This window comes from Haliotis cracherodii, unplaced genomic scaffold (genome assembly GCF_022045235.1).
Source record: "Haliotis cracherodii isolate W230 unplaced genomic scaffold, xgHalCrac1.p SCAF_9, whole genome shotgun sequence".
In the NCBI taxonomy this organism is placed as follows: domain Eukaryota; kingdom Metazoa; phylum Mollusca; class Gastropoda; order Lepetellida; family Haliotidae; genus Haliotis; species Haliotis cracherodii.
The window spans coordinates 55,579,559-55,606,616 of NW_027266343.1; the positions used below are offsets into that span (position 1 = coordinate 55,579,559).

General features: G+C 41.3%; 1 protein-coding gene across 2 annotated transcripts; it reads right to left on the reverse strand.

Annotated features, from left to right (window-relative positions):
* LOC139453254 (catenin alpha-2-like) lies at positions 1-26,021 on the reverse strand. 2 transcript variants are annotated; one of them, XM_071234879.1, is made up of 22 exons: positions 25,921-26,021; positions 21,236-21,356; positions 20,125-20,314; positions 19,268-19,434; positions 18,430-18,549; positions 17,675-17,764; positions 16,996-17,169; positions 15,164-15,367; positions 14,737-14,805; positions 13,190-13,270; positions 12,313-12,465; positions 11,763-11,855; positions 10,607-10,763; positions 9,712-9,912; positions 8,791-8,942; positions 8,393-8,453; positions 5,478-5,700; positions 4,939-5,044; positions 4,344-4,478; positions 3,236-3,328; positions 2,977-2,997; positions 1-1,702 (listed from the first exon to the last, which is right to left on the reverse strand). In XM_071234879.1, exons 2-22 carry the CDS (start codon positions 21,350-21,352, stop codon positions 1,538-1,540), a joined length of 2,772 nt encoding a protein of 923 aa, XP_071090980.1. In that variant the 5' UTR covers positions 21,353-21,356; positions 25,921-26,021; the 3' UTR covers positions 1-1,537. The 2 variants fall into 2 exon arrangements, with proteins under 2 accessions (XP_071090980.1, XP_071090981.1); XM_071234880.1 differs by lacking the exon at positions 14,737-14,805.
* Positions 26,022-27,058: the final 1,037 nt, after the last annotated feature.

Here is a 27,058-nt window from a genome sequence, read left to right on the forward strand (position 1 = left end):
ATTAACTGATTACAAGGACGACACAATTACCGACATGGATCCCACATAGAAATCAGCCATTTTTCAGGAGTGCCTACAATATTATATACATCATGAATCTGATTCTATCCTACAAGGTCAATATACGTCACACGACAACGAGGTCTGACGAAGAAATAGTCACATGAAAGATGATCTATGTAATAATCAGCACCATCAGAAGCACATTCATATATACAGCATCAGGCGGAAGAAACAAAGAGACTCGCTCGCAAGACTCAGGTCAAAGGTGGGCCGGCTCCACATCAAATAATCCTAACATGATTATGAAGTTGCCGCAAACCGAAAACTTTTGTAAAGCTACACAAAGGTTTCTCGGGCATCAGTGTCAGTCATATTTATTGCCAATAAAAAAATATCTTTCAAATTTTCTATGTCATATGAAGCATACTCTGTTATCCACAAAATAAAATGCTTGATAACCGACACTGTATTAAATGGCCAAGTTCAATTTGTAAGCCAACTTGTGTTAGTTGGTATTCTTGGTGGAAAACATATATAGCAAAAATGCATCACTTTGGTTTTTTTAGTAAAAAAAATACAAATATTTAATTTTTATTAATAGTGCCTCACTTTGGGTTTTTTTACTTAAAAAATATAAATATTCAAGTCCTTCTGCCCTCCTCACTTTCGAAAAAAAGTGCACACAAGAATCTTTTAATTTCTCTTTTGCAGTGCTGAATAATTTTGTACATGTACTACAGCCCTAGTACAGGGCTTTAAACCAATAATTTGGAGGAAAGCAACGTTAAATAATGTTAATAGTACGAGTAACAAGCTGTATCCCACCTTATCATTTATCAAAATCCGTGTTCTGTACAGCACAGGTTTGTGTGTAAAGGTCTGAAAGGTAAGTGGATCATGCTATATATCATGTAAACACAGGGCTTGAATCAACAGGTTATGAGTAAGACTCTCATCTGGGGAGAACTTGTCTGTAACACTAGTCTCCACACTGGCGTCCTAGTGGTTGGGTCTAACCCTGATTATACAGCACACATCTCAACCATATGATTAGCATCTGGTAATTTCATGGTATGACATGAGTCCCCATCTCATTCTCGAACAATGGTGGCAACATCACTGACATGGAGGTCAAGCTGAGATCAGACAGGTTTTGTCAGGTCACATGTTACAAACTAAAAACTGTTACAACTAATCGGTATTGGTAAACGACAACTTAACGCTACAAAAATATGATTGCTGACAGCAGTTTGAAAGTAAACATCATCGAACAGAAATATTTTGATATGGAGTTCTGCATCCTCTTGATTGCCGTCTTAGTTCTGTCTCCACACAGCTGGGGCGTGTCACAGTTCGTCCTCACAGTGTGATGGTACTGTAGCCATGGTAACCTTGGTCCAATTGCCTGCAAGAAGAACTATTTCCCTCCAGCTATTCGTATGATATCTCACAATGATCCCTTGGAAAGTCTGTATTGTTCATGCTTGCGTTATCAAATCACATTCCATACAAGTATTTGCTTGTTGTCTTTTGGTTAACAGAAACTGTCTAGAGTAATTTCCTGGAATTCACTGAGGGCTTTGATTGGTTCAATTCTTTCCTTGCGCGCACTCTTGCGGATTTTGGAGCGCAGTTCATCGGGATCTTCCCGTCTGACAAGAGGCTTCTTTGCTGGTGCCTTCATTTTCCAGAGAACAATCTGAAGAAGAAAAAATATAGTGAGCTGTTTTTACACCGCTTTAAGCAATATTCCAGCACCATCAGGCTGGGGACACCCAAAAAAAAAGTCTTAATATGGTTCTAAAGGTCATTTATCACTGCATTTTCCCGATCCTACTGTACTCCATGTCACTTAGTTCAGATAGTACTAGTTTTGATGAGGTCATACATGTCACAGTCTTCTAACAAGTCAGCTGTGTCTAAGCTATATCACAGCGACCTGTAAATAATCATGTCTGGCCAGTCAAACCAGTGGGTGATATGATGAGCAACATCCAACACTGTTAGCGTTCGATGAGATGCAACCAACAAAGTCACTAGGTCGTTTCAGTTGTCTATTACAACAAACATTGGTTACTGGGGACCAACACTATCCCAGGATCCCCACCTATCCCAGAATCCCCACCTATCCAAGGATCCCCACCTATCCCAAAATCCCCACCTATCCCAGGATCCCCACCTATCACAAAATCCCCACCTATCCCCGGATCCCCACCTATCCCAGGATCCTCAACTATCCAAGAATCCCCACCTATCCCAGGATCCACAACCTATCCCAGGATCCCCATCTATTCCAGGATCCCCACCTATCCCAGGATCCACAACCTATCCCAGGATCCCCATCTATTCCAGGATCCCCACCTATCCCAGGATCCACAACCTATCCCAGGATCCCCACCTATCCCAGGATCCCCACCTATCCCAGGATCCACAACCTAACCCAGGATCCCCAGCTATCCCCAGAATCCCCACCTATCCCAGGATTTCCAGCTATCCCAGGTACTGTTGTGATACTGCAATGCACGCAGTTCCGACATTCAGGTGAGAAGTGACCACACATGAACACACAGGTCACTTTGGGACAGACTAATCTAGGTAGCAGCAAGCATGTCTCCTGATTCAGGTACGATCACTGTACGTGAGTTAGCCTTGCTCTTTGGATTACTAGACAAACTGCTTATGACATATGGGACTGTATCCTTGACTCATGACAGGGATGTTTCTAGACCAGCTCATGGATCGATCCTGATGATATCAATCACTGGATTGTCTGGTCCAGATTTGATTATTTTCAGACCACCGTCAAATAGCTGGAATATTGCTGAGTGCGGTGTTAAACAGCAGACAAACAACAACATATTGCAAAACCCTTAAAAATGGCAAATTTCTTCTAGTCCTTATGATACCTCAACCAAAGGGCAGTTTGGCAAGGACCATAAAATTGTGCCAATTTCCATTGCTGCAAATACTTACATTCTGGTTGTTCTTGGGATACTGAAAATCAAATAGAAACTCTTATTAGACAACTCACAAAGCAAATATGATCATGTGATATAATTGACCTATACTACTCAAAAGAAGTTAAGGACCACCTAATTCTTTCATGTTACTATACTTTATCTGTCATGGCACAGCTACCCAATTTTCAAAGGAAGAAAGAGGTATCACCAAAATTGCTAAAATCTCCGCCATATTTTACCCCTTGGTTCATACAAATATTGCAAACACTCACCTTCGTGGAAGCGACATAGCAAGCTTTGACTGTCAACACAACAGCATTCATCAAGTTCTTGGCAGCCTGGATCAATGAGGTGGCACTGTCAAGCTGAAAACAAGAGACAACTTTGAAAAATCTACTTCAATTATGGGTCTGGTGCCATTGTACTAGGCAATCTTAGTGTTTAGGTGATCATAACTCCCATACGTTAACATAGACTTACGACAGTCATAGTGCTAAAGGATGTCTTGTACAACGGCACCCAGGACAACTTATCTAACTTGCTATCGCACACGTAAGTGGAAATAATTATTCCATAAACAATTTAAAAGGGAATATCTGATGAGTTATTTCTCAAATTAATACACATTTCAGATGATTAGGGCATATGCAGGGGGAAAGACCCTCTTGTATCTATTTGAGAGTGAGTGCCAGACCAAGGTACATAACCTGGGCAAATCAGGGATTAGAACCTGCGACCAACAGATCCTGACAGCAAAGGGAGACAACTCTGCACAGTGAGCACTTACCGTATTCAACGTAATAAGCGCCCAGGGCGCTCTCAAAATTCGAAATATTGGGGCTCTTATTAGAATATTATTTTGGTGAAAAAAAGACAGTTGAAAGAAAAATTTCGTTTATGCGGACAGCCTGAAATGTTTATATGCGACAGATATATTTTTACAGAATTTAATTGCCCATATTTAAGGTGCATATAACACACAAGTGCGTATTATACGCGAATAAATAAGTCTTGTGTACATTAATCAATAGGAAGGGGTGCTAATTGGGATTGTTCACTAGCCAATATATTAGCAAATATCGCCGTGGGCGCTTATTAGAGCGGGGCGCTTATTACGTCGAATACGGTAATACCACTATGCCACCTCTGCCCCAATCTGTTCTGCACTGGGACACATTGCAAATATTATTGCAATTCTATGTCAAATCCCATGGCCTTGCTAAAGAAAGAAATAAGGCAGCTCACAGAATATTGAACTGGAGTTTTGAGGCCATAATTTTAAACTTGAAGTGTGATTATTCATACCTGAAAAAGCATACATTCTAAATATTTCAAGTGGTCTTCAAATTGTGTAGGAGATGAAGACGAGAATATACACACCCCTGAGACAATGAGCTCTCCACTGACACTCTGTACATCGGCCTTGACCTTGCTGGTGATGTTGAGTTGGTGACAGTACAGGGCGATTCTCTGCATGTAAGCCTCCAGGTCCTTCTTGGACTGAGAGTCCGGGCACTGTGAACACAAAAACAGAAACATGTCAAGTGGTCACACCAGTCGTTCCTCCTGAGTTGGATGTTGGATGTTGGATAGTTGTTGTTGTTTAACGCCGCACTCAGCAATATTCCAGCTATATGACGGGGGTCTGTAAATAATAGAGTCTGGACCAGACAATCCAGTGATCGATATCACGAGCATCGATCCATGCAATTGGGATCGATGACGTGCATCAACCAAGTCAGCGAGCCTGACCACCCGATCCCGGCAAGCATGGGTTGCTGAAGACCTATTCTACCCCGGATCTTCACGGGTCCGGCAGTAAGCACTATTCTACAATATCACTATGCGTCCTCTAACTTTTACCCCATCAGTATATATATATACATGAATTTAACAAACATGACTGTATTGATTGCATAAATATCTGATGATGTCATTTCTCCATTCATGGAACATCATAGTTAGGGTAACATACCTGATCAGCAACTGTTCGTGACAATTTGTCCAATCTGGAACCAGCCTCGGAGATTTTCTTGGCAGCGTTGATCACATCCATGGTGCTCTTCAATGGACCACGACCCCTAGAACCGAGTACATAGATTCTAGATCACACATATCTAAACAGTGGTCGGTCATATATTAAGTGAGTGAATTGTGTCTCATGCCCTTGTCAGCACCATTACAACCAATCACATTCACCTGCATGTTAATAAGGCCACACAGTCAACATGTCGCCACAAAATTGAAAGTGTAACATTCACAGAATTACGATGGTTTATGAAACAGAACCCTTGTGAAGTGAGTGAGTGTGATCTAACATAACTTTTAGAAATATTCCAACAATATCATTGCAGAGGACACCACAAGTAGGCTTAACATATTGTATCAAGTGGGGAATCGAACTCAGGGTTTCAGCATGACGAGCAGCCACCTTAACCACTACCCTACCCGACTGACCCCACTTGTCACGTCCACCCAAGTGAAACCAACTCATTCAACAGTAACATGACTGACCTGGTGAAGTCTGTCATCTCCATCATGATCATACACATCTGCTTGGCGAGGACAATGATGTCGTTGCCGCTGTCGTCCCACTTGGCCACCTCGCGGTCCAGCTTGTCCTTCTCCATACGGAACATCTCCACCTCCTGCTGGATTAGCTCCCTTTCCTCCTTCGGCAGACTGCGCATGAGGGCACGGTCGCTTTGGTCAATTGCCTCCTGCTCCATCACACTCGCTGCAACCGTAACGCATGGATGAGTGAGGGAGAACGCACACATGGGTGAGTGAGGGAAATATACATGCATTAGTGAGGGAGAACACATGGGTGAGTGAGGGAAATATACATGGGTGAGAGAGGGAGAACACATGGGTGAGTGAGGGAGAACATCTGGGTGAGGGAGAACACATGGGTGAGTGAGGGAGAACACCTGGGTGAGTGAGGGAGAACATCTGGGTGAGGGAGAACACATGGGTGAGTGAGGGAGAACATCTGGGTGAGGGAGAACACATGGGTGAGTGAGGGAGAACATCTGGGTGAGGGAGAACACATGGGTGAGTGAGGGAGAACATCTGGGTGAGGGAGAACATCTGGGTGTGGGAGAACACATGGGTGAGTGAGGGAGAACATCTGGGTGAGGGAGAACACATGGGTGAGTGAGGGAGAACATCTGGGTGAGGGAGAACATCTGGGTGTGGGAGAACACATGGGTGAGTGAGGGAGAACATCTGGGTGAGGGAGAACACATGGGTGAGTGAGGGAGAACACCTGGGTGAGGGAGAACACATGGTGAGGGAGGGAGAATACCTGGGTGAGGGAGGGAGAACACATGGGTGAGGGAGGGAGAACACATGGTGAGGGAGGGAGAATACCTGGGTGAGGGAGGGAGAACACATGGGTGAGGGAGGGAGAACACATGGGTGAGGGAAATAAACATGCATGAGTGAGGGAGAACACATCGGTGAGGGAGGGAGAACACCTGGGTGAGTGAGAGAAAAAAACATGCATGAGTGAGGGAGAACACCTGGGTGAGGGAGGGAGAACACCTGGGTGAGTGAGAGAAATAAACATGCATGAGTGAGGGAGAACATATGGTGAGTGAGGGAAATAAACATGGGTGAGTGAGGGAAATAAACATGGGCGAGTGATGGAGAACACATGGGTGAGTGAGGGAGAACACATGTATAAGTGAGGGAGAACACATGGTGAGTGAGGGAGAACACCTGGGTGAGGGAGAACACATGGTGAGTGAGGGAGAACACATGGTGAGTGAGGGAGAACATCTGGGTGAGGGAGAACACATAGGTGAGTGAGGGAGAACACATGGTGAGTGAGGGAGAACACATGGTGAGTGAGGGAGAACACATGGTGAGTGAGGGAGAACACCTGGGTGAGGGAGAACACATAGGTGAGTGAGGGAGAACACATGGTGAGTGAGGGAGAACACCTGGGTGAGGGAGAACACATAGGTGAGTGAGGGAGAACACATGGGTGAGTGAGGGAGAACACCTGGGTGAGGGAGGGAGAACACATGGGTGAGGGAAATATACATGCATGAGTGAGGGAGAACACATCGGTGAGTGAGGGAGAACACCTGGGTGAGTGAGAGAAATAAACATGCATGAGTGAGGGAGAACACCTGGGTGAGGGAGGGAGAACACCTGGGTGAGTGAGAGAAATAAACATGCATGAGTGAGGGAGAACACATGGTGAGTGAGGGAAATAAACATGGGTGAGTGAGGGAAATAAACATGCATGAGTGAGGGAGAACACATGGGTGAGTGAGGGAGAACATCTGGGTGAGGGAGAACACATGGTGAGTGAGGGAGAACACATGGTGAGTGAGGGAGAACACATGGTAAGTGAGGGAGAACACATGGTGAGTGAGGGAGAACACATGGTGAGTGAGGGAGAACACATGGTGAGTGAGGGAGAACATATGGTGAGTGAGGGAGAACACATGGTGAGTGAGGAATACACATGGTGAGTGAGGGAGAACACATGGTTAGTGAGGGAGAACACATGGTGAGTGAGGGAGAACACATGGTGAGTGAGGGAGAACACATGGTGAGTGAGGGAGAACACATGGTCAGTGAGGGAGAACACCTGGGTGAGGGAGAACACATGGTGAGTGAGGGAGAACACATGGTGAGTAAGGGAGACCACCTGGTTGAGTGAGAGAAATATACATGGGTGAATGAGGGAGAACACATGGTGAGTGAGGGAGAACACATAGGTGAGTGAGGGAGAACACCTGGGTGAATGAGGGAGAACACATGGTGAGTGAGGGAGAACACATAGGTGAGTGAGGGAGAACACATGGTGAGTGAGGGAGAACACATGGTGAGTGAGGGAGAACACATGGTGAGTGAGGGAGAACACATAGGTGAGTGAGGGAGAACACCTGGGTGAATGAGGGAGAACACATAGGTGAGTGAGGGAGAACACATAGGTGAGTGAGGGAGAACACATAGGTGAGTGAGGGAGAACACATAGGTGAGTGAGGGAGAACACATAGGTGAGTGAGGGAGAACACCTGGGTGAATGAGGGAGAACACATAGGTGAGTGAGGGAGAACACATAGGTGAGTGAGGGAGAACACATAGGTGAGTGAGGGAGAACACATAGGTGAGTGAGGGAGAACACATAGGTGAGTGAGGGAGAACACATAGGTGAGTGAGGGAGAACACATGGTGAGTGAGGGAGAACACATGGTGAGTAAGGGAGAACACATGGTGAGTGAGGGAAATAAACATTTGCACGAGTGAGGGAAATAAACATGGGTTAAGTTAACTGTTGATTTGATGGTACTAAAAAGAACTGTAGCCAAACATGCAGCAGAGGTTAATATCTGGTCTTCTTCCTATCATGTTTGTCTCCATTGGATATCTGGGAAGTAATGTTTATTTAGGAGCAGATGTTTACTCACATAATCCTTCTTGTTCATCTTCATATTCAATCTCACTGTCAGAGTCTATTTCTGCAACCGACTGGAAAACAAAGAATATTCTACATAGGAATAGCATTACTGAATCATATGCCAAGTTTGCAACAGGATTAGAAATTAGCACAAGCCGCCACCCCTGGCTAGTACAAATTCATGCGGGCAAGTTCAAATTTCCAAATTTCCCCATTGTTTTAACATTAGAATTGCATTTTTCTTAACCCGGGCTAGTAAAGAGTTTCAGTTTAGTTCTAACCCTGTTTTCATCATAAATGTAGTAAAGAAATGATTTATGACGTCCATCATGATGCAAGAGCAACAAACCATGCTGCTGGGGAATGACCGCCATCAGCCAGGTGACACTGTGACCACGGCTTACTCACCCTGTTCATGAGGACAGCCTGTCTGATGTCCCGGACTCCGTCGTACACGAGCCTGCTAGCCTCGATGAAGTCATTCTCTTCCATGTCGCGCTGCGGGTGGGTGCTCAGTGCATCCACCGCCACCTCCACCTTCTCCGCAAAGTTGGGCATGACTGCAGCAATAAAGCAGACCAAATATAAAAAAGCTATATTTGTTTTGGTGCTTTCAAAATTAAATGTCTCAAATACTAGGCTTGTCACTGATCACATTGCCTGAACGAGTTAGATTTGTCGCATCTGTAATATCTCAGCCAAACAGCATGAAAACAACATTTGCTTGAATCGCCAACAGATTTCAGCATAGCACAAATTAGGCTGAATATACAAATGAATATAGTGTATGAATCACAGGCTGAAACACCACTAATAGTGAAGTTTTGTTGTGTTGTTTAACGCCGCACTCAGCAATATTCCAGCTGTATGACAGTGGTCTGTAAATAATCAAGTCTGAACCAGACTATCTAGTGATTGACATTATGAACATCGAGCCATGTTGTTGTGTTGTTTAACGCCACACTCAGCAATATTCCAGCTGTATGACAGTGGTCTGTAAATAATCAAGTCTGAACCAGACTATCTAGTGATTGACATTATGAACATCGAGCCATGTAATTGGGACTGGATGACATGCATCAACCAAGTCAGCGAGTCTGACTACCCAATCCCGTTGGTCGCCTCTTTCGACAAGCATAGTTGCCTTTTACAGTAAGCATGGGTTGCTGAAGACCTTTTCTACCCCGGATCTTCACAGGTCACCAGTGAGGTCATCATGTGACCTTTTCTTCATAATCTGCTAGCACAACAAATTGCTGTTAGCTTGAATCAGGTTCTGAAACAACTTTCCATCTGAGTATGAAAGTTGTACATGACTGATGTACTCACTCTGGTCTCGGAGCATAATGACGGCCTCCATGACTCTCTCGGTGTATGGTCCTGGCTCGTAGTTGTCCATCTCAGCACCAACCACGTTGCAAACGCGGGCCGACCGACCTCGGATAGCGCCGGCTGTCCTGTCTAGCGTGTCAGCGTCTGCCTCCTGCAGGGCGATCACACACTTGTTCACATCCTCCAGGATGTGGTTCTCTGTACAAGGAACGATCACATCATCATCATCATCAATTGTCAAAACAAGAACATCCTCCAAACTAGACTTGATGCTGCTTATCTTGAGTTACAGAGGGACTGTTTCTCCCCCTAAATCAAATCCCTGAGACAGCTAGTCATGTGATAGTTCACAGTCTCGGTCAGCAGACTTGTTTCTCCCCCTTAATCAAACCGCTGAGTGAGAAAGTGAGTTGGGTTTATCACCGCTTATAACAGTATTCCAGTTATATCACCATGTGTCAGCTTAATGTGAGAGGAAAGCCCGAAGTGATGCAGGTCCTAGATGTTTATCACTTTGGTGAAACCCACAAGCACGGGAATGGTGATAATCAACCATAATCCAGGCGACCCAGGATTTTAACCAACAATCATAGGTTTCTGGTGTGCCCAAGGGATGCAACTCTGTACACCAAATTGCAGCACCTTAGACAACTGGGCCACTCGTGCCCCTTCAAACCAGTGAGAGCTAGGAAGTCATGTATTGTGGTGATGTCATCCACAGCCTCAGTCAGCAGACAGACTCGTTTCTCCCCCTAAATCAAACCCCATGATCGTGTACACCCACCTGAGACAGCTAGGAAGTCATGTATTGTAGTGATGTCATCCACAGCCTCAGTCAGCAGACGGACTTGTTTCTCCCCCTAAATCAAACCCCATGATCGTGTACACCAACCTGAGACAGCTAGGAAGTCATGTATTGTGGTGATGTCATCCACAGCCTCGGTCAGCAGACGGACTTGTTTCTCCCAGGCATCCTTGAACACCTCCATGTTCTCCTGGGCAATCTTGGACCTGGGTCTGGCAGACAGCACTCGAGCAGCGTTGATCACCTGACATTCAAGATCAACAGAGTCAGTATTAACTCGGTATCACTACTGTACATGTTTCAAGTGGCATTAAGAGTGAGTGAGTGAGTTTGGTTTTACACCATTTTAGCAATATTCCAGCAATATCACGGCGGCGGGACACCAAAAATGGGCATCAAACATTGAACCCATGTTTGGAATTGATCCCAGGTCTTTGGCATGATGAGCAATCGTTTTAACCCCAAGGCTACCCCACCGTCCCAAGTGGCATTTTATTGTTTATATGATAAAGAAGGGAGATAGTTCTATGAATGTACAACTTCTTCATTACAATGAACGTAATGTTTCAGTGTAGATATCAACACTGTCATCAGTTGCAAGATGCTTCACACTGCAGTTCAGTTCAAACTAGCACAGTTAAACCTATAGGTAGCCTGGCTCTCAACTGAAATACCAGTACACTCGTCTCCTAAGCGAGCTTAGCTACAACTGCTGTATCTGTTGTAGCTCCAACATTGTATATAACACAGACAAGAGTCACAACACTGACATCGGATCTCCCCACCTACGTCCCTATCTGAAAAGTGTTGCATTCAGGTAGTATGGACACAGGGTTGGTTGGTTGGTTTGTTGTTTAACGCCGCACTCAGCAATATTCAAGCTATATGACAGGGGTCTGTAAATAATCAAATCTGGACCAGACAATCCAGTGACTGATATCATGAGCATCGATCCACCCAATTGGGATCGATGATATGCATCAACCAAGTCAGCAAGCCTGACCACCCGATCCCGTTAGTCGCCTTTTACGACAAGCATGGGTTGCTGAAGACCTATTCTACCGCGGTATCTTCACAGGTCTATGGGAAAAGAGGTCTGAATCCAAACATGACATACAACTTAAAGGCTGATGGGATTCAAACCTCACTGTTACTCAAACATGTTTCCTGTATCACCTATACAAACGTCATCACCGGTCAGTGACTTCTTCCATACTGCTAAGCATGAGCCCGGGCAACCTACCTGGGGACACAGAGCCTCGATTTCAAAGGCGGCCATTCTGACCATCTTCACGCCTTCCTCGTTGTTGGACATGGAGCAGGCTAGATTCGCCACCTAGATAATCAGAAATAACACTGTTAAAGATTACATCATTCTAATTTATTTTTTTCAAACGAAGATTCCTAAACTTATCAATTTTGTTTATTTCACATAAATATCTGGAAAATCACTAAATAATTGGACTACTTAATATCAGCAATCTTGAAGAACCTTTGTCTTCTTAAGATAGACAACATTTTGAACACAACATTTTGAACAAAGTCATAACACGTTTTGTAGGCCATAAAATTGTCGAGTCACATGATGGGATTCGAACCACGGACCTCCTCATTTGAGGTCGGGTGCCTTATCCACATGACCAAACAGGTTAACCCCATCAGCATGATGACCTTTTTAGGATGTCATCAGTAACATGACTCCATGTCCTGCTACACGATTTATATAATGTTAATGTACACTGTCAAAGTCTATATACATGGGATTCAATGAAAATTACAAACAGTGTACACACCTCGACTAGTTTGTTGGCATGTTCTGAGAAGACCTGTGCATATTCCTCCACGCCCTTCTCGTCTCCTGCCTTGGCCGCCTCGATGAGGACAAGCAGTGGGACGTTGGTCTCCAGGAAGGTGTCCGACACATGGTCCACCACCGCCTTACGTAGCTGGAACACGAAAAAAATCAAGTCAACACACTGCCAACACAGCAATCACCTAATCATTGACAGTCAGAGACTTGATTATTTGTTGTTTAATGCCCAATCAGCAATATTCCAGCAATATGATGGCAGTGTGTAAATAATCAAGTCTGGACCAGACAATCCAGTAATTGACATCATGAGCATCAATCTACAAAATTGGTATACGATGACATACATCAATCAACTCAGCGAGCCTGACCACTCGATCCCGTTAGTCGCCTTTTACAACAAGCATAGCCGCCTTTTACGTCAAGCATGGGTTGCTGAAGACCTATTTTTACCCGCATCTTCACGGGTTGTTCTCAAGCCTCACGTATGAAGGCTGAGATGTGTAACATTTCTATTGGTCTTGAAGGTTTCCCTAATGACAGTCCATACATGCAAGAGTTTGTTGTGATACGAGGGTAGTTAGCATTTTATTTCTTGTTGTATCCTCAACTTTTTCAGCTATGTATTCAAGATGCCTACGACTAAAAAAATGCAGATGGACACACAGAAAATGTTTTGGACCAACTGTTAAGATGTTCAGTTACTTTGAAATTTCCTTAAAGTAACAATTTTTCATATTTCACTGCAATTTGCTACAATCATATCCTACAACATTTCTCAGTGAAGAGTCAAAAGAGAGTCATAACACCATTGTTAACAAAAGGCTGTTGACATATTTGCATAGTGTAACACGTCTCACCTGTCTGCGGAGATCGCGCGTCTTCTGGCACATGTTGTCAATGGCCTGGTCCAGAGATTCACTTGGTTCTTTCTGGCCAGCCTGAACACACAACATTAATAAGTCACCATCTCCAAAACAGAACGCACACAGAACATGCTTTTCTTCAAACACACTTCAAACAATTCAAACAACATGAAGAAAACGCTCTAATCTAGATATCTTTTAAAAGAACAATGCATTCATTTTAACTCATTTCCAACTACAACTATGACATAAACCTGGAACTATAATATGGACATAAACCTTGAAAGAATGATAGACATAATATGAAGTTAAACATGAAATGACATCAACCTTTCTGCTTAATAAGGAAGAGAACTTATGGATGTGAACTTATTTATGAGGAACAATAATAATAATAATGATGATGATGATGATAATGATAATAATAATCATCATCATCATAATCATAATAATGTTTCCCTCATAATAAAGAAGTTCTCTTCCTTAAGAGTATCAATTCTAAATGACTTTCAAAGACTTCTTTTTTATTAGCGACACAACATCAGGTGAAGGAGTAAGTAAGTATATACCCCGAAACGTTGTGTTCCTCATAATAGAGAAGATGACATCCAAAAATTCTCTTCCTTACATGTATCACTTCTAAATGCCTTTCAAAGACCTTTCTGCGTAATGTTTCTCAAAGAGTCCTATTGTCCATGCTAGCATGCATGTGAAGTGAGTTTGGTGAAACTTGTCACAAACCTACATCACATATGTTGTGATATGCAACAAAAATGTTGTCATTCATCAGAACTGTCATCAAGCATGATCTGTAACCATGCCAGTATGTCTACTCTTGATCAACATGTAAATCCTATTATAATGAGATCTATATCTAGGGAATTAAAGGGCTCAAAAGTCATGCCATTGGTGATTTGAAGCTGACACCCATCCTATTCCCCCAACAACCACACTTAACTAAAGAAGAAATACACTCAAAGCAAAATAGTCAACAAAATCATAACAAGGGTAAAAACTGAAACACAAAACAGCATTGTAGTGAACATGTCCCGTGTTCTGTATTGTACCAATAAACTTTATCATTATTCGGTCTCTGATTGGTTGATGGTGATCATGTCGGCCATGTTTCATAGTGGTTGCCATGGTTACTATTTCAGCAAAGCATAATCAAGTTACTTTTAATTACACTGTGCTGATTTTTTAGAAACTGGGTTATCACACCTCCATTGAGAAAATTCTCATTAAAAACATTTCAGTTTTAACTTTAAAACACTTGATAATGCCTAAACTAATACATCATGACAATTTACAATTTCATAAATTAAATTTCAATTTTTAATAATATCACGTGACATATTTGAATATTGGTATAATATCACAACAAAAGAGTGCAAATCAAAGTCTATCTACAGTCTGAAATCCAGTCAAGACAACGGGTTTAGTCAAGGTTAGGTACAGTTGTGACACAAGCCATGTCAACCAGTCTCATTCTGCAGGCACACTGGTGTTCAGGGGAGATAACTCCAGTCATGCCAAGTTACCTTGGCAAAATGGACAAAGGGCTTGGTCTGAGTGACTTTATTTTCTGTAGCCGGTGGTTTCTTAGTACACTGATACAACAGAATATACAAAATAGAGATGTTATGATAGTGACAGAAATAAAGGATAATTGTGGTGACCATAGTGATGAAAATGGCAACAAAAAACTTCAAACTTAACAAATATAGAAATTTCAAAAGTTCATTTGTCAAACACTCCTATACCTGAAAAAGATATCTTCTTACTCAGAGAACAGGGTACACAAAAACATCAAAATACCAAGTAACCTCAGTTTAACAAAACATACAGTGACACGAAATCCACAAGAAAAAATAGGTCAAATCATAACCTTGACCTCAATAAACAACCTTGACCTTAATAAACAACCTTGACCTCAATAAACAACCTTGATGTTGTGACAACACTTACATTGTTCATGTACTCCGTGAGGAGATCCTGCAGCGCCTGTCTCACAGCGTTACACTCCTGTACAATCCTCTCCCTCCGCTCGTCACGAGTGCAGGAGGAGTCGGCCATGAGTGCCGCCCCACTGATTATGCTCTCCACCCTCTCCTCCAGGGACGGACGACTACGGACCTCGTTGTACGACAGAGGGTCCATGATGATCTTTTGCTGAAAAAGGAACCAGACATATAGTCGGTGATTTGACTGAGATTGAATGGTAAATTTAACGGAAAGAATGGTAAGTAAATACTTATTCCCATACCGTAAGGCCAAACATTATTTATTTTCCCGTTCAAGGGCCCACTGTACCTACTGAAAAGCAGCTGGAAAAGAATAAATTAAACATAAAAAAGATTTTTTTCCTCTCATACACTATAAAATGTTATATATAAATTCCATCTCCACATCACTATCTGTGATTCAAGAAGCCAGCTGCAGTTTTAACTCCCTGGCAATATCATCAGGGGCTGCTAACACACCAACTATTCATACATGTTGGTCACCCAATTGCCGTTTGATAAGACATTGTAGACAAAAAGATATTTTGATGCTTGTTACTGCATAGTGTAAGAAAATGTGGGGTGATGGGGTCTTTGAACTTTAATGCTGTGACATTTTGATATAGCGACCACCCTTAAACTTTCATTTATGTTTATGGGGACCCCCGTTTAATTTTTTGGTAGCATTTAATTTATAACATAGACCCCATGACAATTAAATATCGACTTGGTTTGCTAGACCTATTTGTAAATGAAGGAAGAAAACTGTCCATTGAAAAAGTGAAAAGAATTTGTCCATTGTGTAAGCTAGAGATAGAAAATGAAATTCATTTTGTGTTTGTCTGTCCATTTTACAATGATCTCCGAAAGAAATATATAAAAGATTATTTAATAGCAATGTCACCGATAAACGCCTTTGTAGTTATGCTGACGACAAAGAACGAATCAAATATATTAAATCTTTCTCTTTATATTAAGCATGCATTAGCCAAAAGAAATGAATTAATCAAACAACGTGTATATCCCAATGTGTAACAAATGTAATTGTATCTATATGCGTAACTCTTTCTTGTATATGGGCCGGTGGCCTTTTGTACAATAAACTTCTTTGACTTTGACTAATTTTTAGTTTCAGACCCTGAAAAATGCATTCCCTGTACATTCATGCACTGTCCAACAATGCTAATGAGGAAACCGTTTTTGTAATCATATCTTGATTAGTTGCCATAGCTATTTGTTATTATTTTTATTTTGACTGACCTCTTGTGGAAAAGTTTGAATAAATCCTTGAAACATAACATTAACATGTGTGGCCCTACTGTTGGGGGTAATGTCTACAGTATTCAACACATAGACGATAAAGGAATACAGGTACAAGGGTGAGTTAGTTGGTTTTAATGCCGCTTTAAACAGTATTCCAGTTATATTGTGGCGTGTCAGTTTAAAGTGGGAGGAAAGCCCGAAGTGATGCAGGTCTCAGACATTTACCACTACGGTGAAACCCACAAGCACAGGTATAGTGATGACAAACCTAGAAACATAATCAGGGCGAACCTGGATTCAAACCCACAATTATAGGTTTCTGGCGTGCCCAAGGGACACAACTCTGCACAGCAATCGGGGCGGCTAAGACAACTGAGCCACTTCCTAACCCCTACAGGTACAAGAAGATGATGCAAGACAAGGCAGTCAATTAAAATTTTTAAAAATGGAATTAGATCATGCAAGCTTACTGTCTACACTTAACAAACAAGAGTGTTAGGATTCATAAATTACTCGGCTCCACAAACAACTTACATCTAGTTCATCCAGAGCAGCTGCCAGTTCCCCTGGTCCCTCGTACGGATGAGCCTTGGACGGACCTGTCTCCTGGGCAACCCCCGCTATTGTGCCCACAGCATCACACAGCTGCTTGTAGGCGTAGTCCCGGTTGGCTCGCGCCGCCGCCAGCTCAGGATGTCGAACATAAGCCTGGAATACAGGGAGAATCTACTTAGTAGTGATTGAGTTCAGGTTAACACTGCTTTAAAATATTTCAGTTATATCATGAGATGCAGTCAGTCTGTGCCCAAAATGTTTGAGACTACAAGCATGAAAATGGATATTAGCATCTCCTAAGTAGATTTTAGTGTTATTAGAGTGACTATTATCAGCTGAGCTTACCCGGCCTAACAGAATATTACAAGACTTGGTCTCGGACTAGTGGCCAAAGTCACAGACTGTGCATTGCTCAAGTAAACACAATTTCAGATGATTATCCAAAATAAATAACAATGACTTTCTTGTTTGGAATCAGGAAAGTGAAATGAATTAATTTAAATTAAATGCTAAAGGCAGCAATATTTCAGGGCAGTCTGTACACAACTAAGCCTGGACCATGTGGAGAGACAAGTGATTTATAGATGATACACTCCCTCATCTCCGGGGCATGACACACAAACATTCTTAGGACTGACACAAGCTCAACAACACCCACCTTAGATGTTGTAAGCAACATCATGCTGTTTTTCTTCAGAACAGCCCTTGCAGCCGCTAGGTCGTCACGGCGACGGGGATCTTTCAGGTCCTGCAAAACAAGTTGTATAAAATATACAAGTCATTACGTATATACCTTGTTATGCCAGTCATAGTCAGGAAAGACCAAGCTAAGTCGAAGCTTGTACTGACAGTTATCATTTTTATGATGGTTATCTGATGAAAGAGTTCATTGGTTTCATGTTGCTTTGAACAGTATTTCAAAGATCACTTGTCGAGTGAGTGAGTGAGTGAGTGAGTGAGTGAGTGAGTGAGTGAGTGAGTGAGTGAGTGAGTGAGTGAGTGAGTGAGTGAGTGAGTGAGTGAGTGAGTGAGTGGGTTAACCCAGCTTTGAACAGTATTGCATTTATTCACTGCTTCATGTGGGAGGAAAGCCCAAAGTGATGCAGGTTTCAGATGTCTACTACTTTGGTTAATGGCCATGGTGCTGACAAACCCTGAACCATAAAAACTTAATCGGGGTGAACTGGAATTTGAGCTCATGATCATAGGTTTCTGTGATCCCAAAACAACTCTGCACAGTCAACTGTGGCATCTTAGACCACCGGGCCACCCACGCCCCGAACAGAATTTCAAACAACCATCAACATTTACCAGTGGATCCTGGTACAACTAAGGGACACAACCCTGTACAGCACCTTAACCACTGAGCACCTGTCCCCCCTGCAGAAAGCACACAATACATTATCAACTCACTGCTTGTCTCTTGGCAGCCTTCTCCGACAGCTCGTTGACGCTCTTGGTGAACTCCTTGAAGCTATCCATCAGCTCCTGCTGACTTGTGGCGTTCTTGATGCGGTCAAGATCATCCTCCACCTGCACATAGCAACAATGTATTAACGTCCCATGTCACACAATGGGGTCTGGATGAGCAAACAAACTCCATCTTAACATAATGTGAAGAAATAAGTTTCTTCCATAATGTTTGTACAATCCAGTTTGCATAACCACAACAGACTAACACCAACGCCAGTCACATTTTCAAGGCCTTTGGTAAGAAGGCAAAAAGCGACAATTTCAAAACACAAACCTGATTTGTGATGACTGACGATGGTATTACTGATCTTTATGCTGAACATGCTAAAGCTTTTGACACAAGCCATATATCCTATCAATAACTGTACTTATTGAGTGTAATTATAAATACAACCCTAATTAATTTGATTGTTAGTCAAGATATAAATATAACACAAACAACAGGCATGAAAGGGCTTTTGGTAACCATTACAGTGAGTAACTGACTTTACTTTAACGCCACTTTGAACAGTATTTTAGTTGTCATGGTGATATCACAGCATGTCAGTTTGGTGTGGGAGGAAAGTCCAAAATGATGCAGGTCATCCACGAGCAAAGGTTTGTGCTGACAAACTCAGAAACTAAACACGGTGAATCTGGGACATGGATCCACAAACATAGGTGTCTGACATGCCAAAGGGACACCACTCTGCATAGCAACATGCAGTGCCTTAGACAACTGGGCTACCCATGTCCCTGGTAAGCATTATAGGAGAGTCTGGGATGTTTGTTGACTCACAGAGTGGAGTGACTTGAGAAGGAGATGGACATCCACCATGTCGGCCAGGATGAGGAGGCGCGTGACGGCCGACAGCAGACCTCGGGCTGCTCTCACCATAGCACCACGCTTCATAGACGAACAGGGGTCTCCGGCAAACTCCCGCGAGGCCTCCCCCATAGCTTCACCTACGACAGACAACATGGATAACATATCCACGATGCGGGGCAACCAATTTTTAGTATAATTCACATGATTTACCATTTTCAATTTCATGCTCGTTACCTTTCCCTCTACTACTGACAAGACTGAGCAAAGTAGAAAGCAATTCTGCTATCATAATCATTTCAATATTATTGTATAATATACTATGTTAGGCTGAAGAAAATAGTCTTGGTTCTCAGGCACAGCCCACACCAACATAAAGTTCATTGCACAGTTCGTTTTTGTTTCCATGTTTTGTGCATTGTGTTTAAGTAATAAGATTTTTAATATTTTTTTGTAAAATGGAAATAAAAACAAAACGTGCGGCAGAGTTAATGATGATGTGGGTGGTGCCTGAGAACCATGACTTTTACTTTTTTTTAGCCTTAAATGCATATTACCATGATTACATATTTGATATGTCTGATATATGAAAGAATAATAATATTGTCATACTATATGTGTGAAAGGAGCTAGACGTTTATGTTTAACAGCATATATCGAGCATACCTTCATCACAAATCTTGCTGTCAATAAATGTCCAGTAAATTTCTAATGACACAATTCCTTGAATCTGTTATATGCTTGCTTATATTGAGGTCCTTTCAACACGGAACAATATACCGCTGACTCGGGAGTGTAACCATGGTAACTACTTTTGAGACAAGACCGACCTGTGTTTCTAACTTCTTCTATGGCCGCCATCATGTCTGCATGGACCTCAGGGTTCTCCCTGGCAATCTCTTCTCCCCGCTCGATGAAGTGTTCGGTGGCTTTCTGTACAGTGGCACTGAGGACGTGGGCCTTCTTGGATCTGCCCTTCTTCTTACTGGAGGGGCCATTCTGGTTCACTAGTGTTGTCACCTGGTGATCATCAATAACAACTTGCTTCAAGTTCAACCTCTGTCACCTCCCATGTCTACTGATCTAGCATGCCTAATACTGGGTTACCCATGACTAAACATGCTACATGTACAGATCGACTTACAGTTATGAAAAATATGATAAAGATTAATTTTTTTCCTAAGCATAAGGATATTATCATTTTTATTATTATTATTATTATTATTATTATTATTATTATTATTATTATTATAACCAGATAACACAAGCATCAACTTAACACTATTACAAATGTGATGAAAGCGTCACATTTAATTTTATGACATTTATGTACCTCTTTTATCAAACCTAAAGAACACTGCCATGTTAATCATTGACAAGGAAAGAGTAAGTTTCTCATCTGAAACTAATAAATAGTCACTGCAACATCTGATATCAATATTATCAGTCAGATATCAGAAGTTCAATGAAATAATAATAATAATAATAATCAGTGTTAAACTGTGACCTACAAAACTAGGGGTCTGGGGGTCCCCAATAATTATTTTCAAGGGTCCTTATGGGACAAATGATAGTCTTGTAAAGTAATGAAATGATGAAGTGAATTATAGTGTATGACTTGATAATTACATTAATAACATATTTCTTCTCAAGAATCCCGTTGATGGTTGATGCATGTCATCAATCCCAAATGCGTGGATCGATGCTCATGATATTAATCACTGGATTGTCTGGTCCAGACTCGATTATTTTGACCGCCGTCATATAGCTGGAATATTGCTGAGTGCGGCGTAAAACAACAAACCAACCAACCAAATATAAACTTGTGCGCACTGGACACGCATTTCTGGGCCCGGAAAAACCCTGATGATACTTCATGGCTTTGAAAATGTCCATGTCCATGTTGGCAAGAGCCTCCATGACTGCCCCGTGTTTTCTTACCTGGGTGACAAGTGGTTCAAGGGTCTTCTCCACCGATTTTGTGCGGATTTCCAGATTTTTGGGGTCCCACTTGAGCTGTAGACTCCCAGGCATACCTGGAGGTGGACTGGTGGTCATCGTGCTGCAACACAGAAACCATGGTAACATCATCATGATCATAGTGGACGGAACACTTAACATGCTTAACAATTACAACCTGCAAACTTCATGCTCCTTCAATCCTCAATTATCCATGGCACTCAGAAACAACAGGGTTTAATTATTAAATATCCACAACAAGAGAATCATGATAACGATGAAGCCTTCAATTGCAAAACATTCAGAACTGGTCATTCAATTTGTTTTCAAGATACAGCAGTCAGGTATGATGGTCTGACTGCTTGGCTCACTTATAACGGACATTTTGAAGGCTCAAGGGGTCATCAGGTCTTCACTCAGAGAGGAATGGTATCAAACAAGAAGACCTCAAAATGAAATTGGTTAGATCCGTAATTCCAAAGAAGTCAGAATAAATGGATAACAACTTCTTTATTTACTGAAAAGGTGATGTTTTGGTATAGATCCTTAGATCGCTGCTTGACAACCAATAAATTGTGTAAATCAGATCATTGCATCACAGACTTGCTCACCCTTCAACAAGCAGAACAAGACTGTCAATATCTTTGACATGTCTTCAACAACTATCCAATCAGGCTCACTAACGTGATCAATTAATCTATGACCTCAGCATTGCATCCCCTCTTTCCGAACTGTCAGCACCCTTTACCATTAGCAACCCCTATACTGGCAGACTCGTTAAAGGGGAAGTGTACACGCAAAAATCACTTTCTTTCTTTTTCTAAACAAAACGCAATTTTAGAATTAGTTAGTATCTGTGTTTGAAAATATACACTCATTTTTTTCCACAGTGAAAGTAGGAAGCTCACAATAGTGTGAAAGTGATATGCCGTTATGAGGCCTTCGTTTTACGGCGAAATAGGCCTGAGTTATCCCCCTTAGATTATGACGTAATTGGTGCCAATTCAACTTGGTCCCTGTCTATTCTCAACGCAAAAGATATCAAGGACCAGTTTGCGGTAAAACAACATGGTCTACGACACATTCCGGCGCAGTGGTGACTCAGCATAACACAATTCTGGCTGGCATCTGAGATGCTAGAATCACAAAACTGTACCTACACCACGTGAAGCGGCTCTAACAAAGCATGATGACGTCATAATGTTTATCAATTGGCACCAATGACGTCATATTGCAAGGGACATAAGCCATGGTGTTTTTGTTATGGAAATAGAACACTTGGTAAATGTGAAAAATATAAATCGTTTTAGTGCAAAAAATATGTTAATTAAATATGATGTTTTTATATTTTTGTCTATGACACTTCTATGTTAACACTTTTAATGTGGAAAAAGTACAAGAAAAAAAGGTTCATTTCCGTGTGAACTTGCCCTTTAAGCACCAGGTGGCTTCCCAAGCCCTTCATCAGTTAACTCCAAGCCACAGAAAACCCACCCTCCCATCATGTCCCCATGGTCCCCCTGAATCTGAACACGATGAAAGGTACAGAACAGGTGTTCTCAGAAATACAAACACATGACATAGGTGAGATATCACGGTCAGGCTCTATACGAATCAAGAAACACACATACATGTACTCAGAACAAACTATTTACTCTAAATTTACTACCAAAAACTATGGCTATATCGAACTCAAAGGGACCACTAATTTTACTATTTTTAGTTCGAAATAACCATAATTCGTTATAAGCATATATTTCCGTCAGTTGGTTATAAGCTGGTTCATTATAAACACAGTTTACTGTATTTCAAAACACAACTATTATGCCTTAGCCATCCCAACACATACCCTTCAAAAGGGACACTATCACCACCTTAGCAAACTACAGCATGTACAGAATCCAGACAATCACTACTCAAAATGATCCACGTACATCGATACTAATCGATCAGAGATCAGGGTACTACATCACCCCATCAATGCTTACTTCCCATAAGCATCATTGAGTACTCAAATATCACTTCGAAGAACACTATTGGCTTCCTACAAATCATCTCTCTTGGTGCTTCCTACAAATCATCTATCTTGGTGCTTCCTACAAATCATCACTCTTGGTGCTTCCTACATATCATCTATCTTAGTGCTTCCTACAAATCATCTATCTTGGTGCTTCTTACAAATCATCTATCTTGGTGCTTCATACATATCATATATCTTAGTGCTCCCTACAAATCATCTATCTTAGTGCTTCTTACATATCATCTATCTTGGTGCTTCCTACATATCATCTATCTTAGTGCTTTCTACATATCATCTATCTTAGTGCTTCCTACATATCATCCATATTGGTGCTTCCTACAAATCATCCATATTGGTGCTTCCTACAAATCATCACTCTTTGTGCTTCCTACAAATCATCACTCTTGGTGCTTCCTACAAATCATCACTCTTGGTGCTTCCTACAAATCATCACTCTTGGTGAGTCCTACAAATCATCACTCTTGGTGCTTCCTACATAACATCTCTCTTGGTGCTTCCTACAAATCATCTATCTTGGTGCTTCCTACAAATCATCACTCTTGGTGCTTCCTACATATCATCTATCTTAGTGCTTCCTACAAATCATCTATCTTGGTGCTTCCTACAAATCATCTATCTTGGTGCTTCATACATATCATATATCTTAGTGCTCCCTACAAATCATCTATCTTAGTGCTTCTTACATATCATCTATCTTGGTGCTTCCTACATATCATCTATCTTAGTGCTTCCTACATATCATCTATCTTAGTGCTTCCTACATATCATCCATATTGGTGCTTCCTACAAATCATCCATATTGGTGCTTCCTACAAATCATCACTCTTGGTGCTTCCTACAAATCATCACTCTTGGTGCTTCCTACAAATCATCACTCTTGGTGCTTCCTACAAATCATCACTCTTGGTGAGTCCTACAAATCATCACTCTTGGTGCTTCCTACATAACATCTCTCTTGGTGCTTCCTACAAATCATCTCTCTTGGTGCTTCATACAAATCTTGTTCCAGAATCATAGTTCAGTTAAATGTATTCAAAAAGTGTCTCTTTTCACAACTTCATAATCATGATAATCCTCTTGTGTAGCGTGTATGTTCTTGCAACCCATCATGTTTTGGTCAATTCAGCTTGCTGTTCACACCTCTAATGCTTGACACAGAAACATCACAACAGTTTTACTATACAAACTGCTCGTTATCATACATCATATTGGATATGACAATTGTGTCATTTGTGAACCATGTGTATCATAATGAAACAAGCTACCTGTAAACTGAAATAGAATTGATGACAATTTACTGTCTGGCTAATCAACATCATCAATCAACATCATCAATGTGTTGCTTCACTGACAACACAGGTGACAAGACTTTTTTAGTGTCAATCATGATTTACTCTCTCACTTATTAGAGGTGCAACTGGTTCATTGATTGAATCATTATTGATTGTTTTATTATTTGGCTTGGCTATTGGGCACAGTATGATTCAAGTGACAGATCTTCTACTACCATGAGTCCACAAGTACACATCTAAACAGTCAAATTTTACACAATATTGTAGCAGAAAATGTGTTTAATGATTACTTGACATGACATTATTAACATTACTTTTAGTTACTATTATTAACATTACTTCAAGTTTATTGTCATGATTATAGTTGTTTTACTCTTCTGATGCAGCTAACCTTTCAAAATAATGTATTAATACCATTAATCCATGTCAATCATCATGATCAAGGTAAATATAGTGAGTCAGGCTGCAACCCTAGATCTATCAGTAGAAAATCTAGCGAGGCTGCACTTTGATTGGCTTCCGTAATTCCTTTCATATACAATCAGCCCTTTGACTTATTGTCATCAAACAGTTGTTATTCTGCATTAAAGAGCTGGGTAAATAACACATCAATGAGTTCAAAATTTCTGCTCTACTATTGTTTCAAAATATATTAGGCCTATGTCGAGACATTCCCTACAGGCTACATTTCATATTTGGACATAAAAAAATAATATGTGACGTACACTAAAATGGTTATGTCTTATCTAAATATTGTTCAAAACTTGTGCACGCCTACACAACATACATACGTAGCATAGTTTTAGGTTCATATTTTCCGTTGAAAGTTTGATAAACTTGATTAACTTATCCATATAAGATATGAAGATCATACTATTTTCGGTGTTCAAAGATCATGAAGATCAATTATTTCTTCACAAATGGAGGTTCGGGTCGTCGAGATCGTGTCATATTGACTCATCTTCTGGGTCCTGTTTGCAAAACAATAAATCTTACTCGGCATGTGGACTTCCTGATCATGTGTAGGCCTAGGCCTTGAAACCCACGAAATAATAAAACATTTTCTACTTTCTTAGACGCTATCAATTTGTCACAACTAATAATACACACATGTATGATAATCGAAAAGGTCTGTCACTGTGGATCATAAAAATGCACCCATTTATTTTGCGTTTTATCAAACGCAACTATCCCAAGATTGTGTAAAGCCGAATTAATAGGAAAATGACAAGTGTCTGTGCGAAGCTTTTGTTACGGAATTTTCGACCTCATTCTCCGTAATATCAGTGATATATAACGGGACCGTTTCGTCCACACATTATTCGATAACTTACCTCGGTTATGGCGTCAATGTATATCCGATCTAAGTCCAAATAACTGTATAATATGTCATCAAAATAAAGGTGTTCAAATACCTGACGATGAGTAACAGGGTACTTCCGCCAGTTGAGTGATCGTGCTCACTCCCTCGGCAACACACTTTTGTTTTCAATTAATTATATTGCTGATCATTGTCGTCATACCGTTTTTTTAGTTAAAATATTTCCTAACTTTATGTAGATTCAATTGTGTCGATTGCGTACGTTATAAATCTTTATTTTAAAATATAACGTATTTATTTCAATTTTCACGGGAGGCGGAACAGCCGCACAGAGGAATGTTTAGTCACGTGACCATAATGGAATTTTCTAAGGGAGGTAATCTGTAAATGACGTACATTTTTTAAATATTGAAATGCTTGACAGTGAGGGATGTGTTCGAATCTGTGGAATGTTTGTTATTTGTTATTGTATAACACCACACACAGCAATATTCCAGCTATTTGAATTCAACCAGTGATTGATATGGTGAATCGTCCCAAGCCGTCGGAGTACGTTGACGCTACAAGCGTTTATAGTACACATAGTAGCCTGGTAGTCAAATCGTTCTCTCGTCCGGGTTCGATCGCCCACATAAATCCTATATATTTTCGAATCACAATCTTGGCGTATCCCGTGGTGATAATGATATATTTCCACATGCAAAAAGCAATATAAAAACATAATTAAAAAATGATGAAGAAGATACAGTAACCCTAGGAGACAGACCTTCCTCTCAGACCCAGTGAATCGCGGGGATTTCTGGGTAGGAATAGATCCTAAGACCCAACAATTGCTTCAAATGCTCAATACAAACGCAGGAGCCACTGGTAGTTTCCTGATAGGGCAAGACTGTGGGCGTTTTCTTGATGTTGAAAGGGTCGAAGTGCTATAAAAACGGGGCACACAGAAGTGGTTATCAGTGCAATGGAAATGACAGACCCTTAATAAAACAATGAAGACTCAATATCGGGTGCGACTTTGACAGGCCTTCAAGACACTTAACTTGCTTGGAATGCAATGCAATGCTTACCACCAATCTTCAAAGGCATCTGGCAGCTCCGTACAATGGCTTGAGAACAAGACGAGCGGACTTCTGGGTAAGGGTAGACGA

Coding starts and splice junctions, on each gene's coding strand:
- LOC139453254 (XM_071234879.1), bottom strand. CDS start 21,352: ATGACCACCAGTCCACCTCCAGGTATGCCTGGGAGTCTACAGCTCAAG. Junction 10,764..11,762: donor TCGAGGCTCTGTGTCCCCAG/GTAGGTTGCCCG, acceptor CTTGAATGTCAG/GTGATCAACGCTGCTCGAGT. Junction 4,479..4,938: donor CACGAACAGTTGCTGATCAG/GTATGTTACCCT, acceptor TTGTGTTCACAG/TGCCCGGACTCTCAGTCCAA.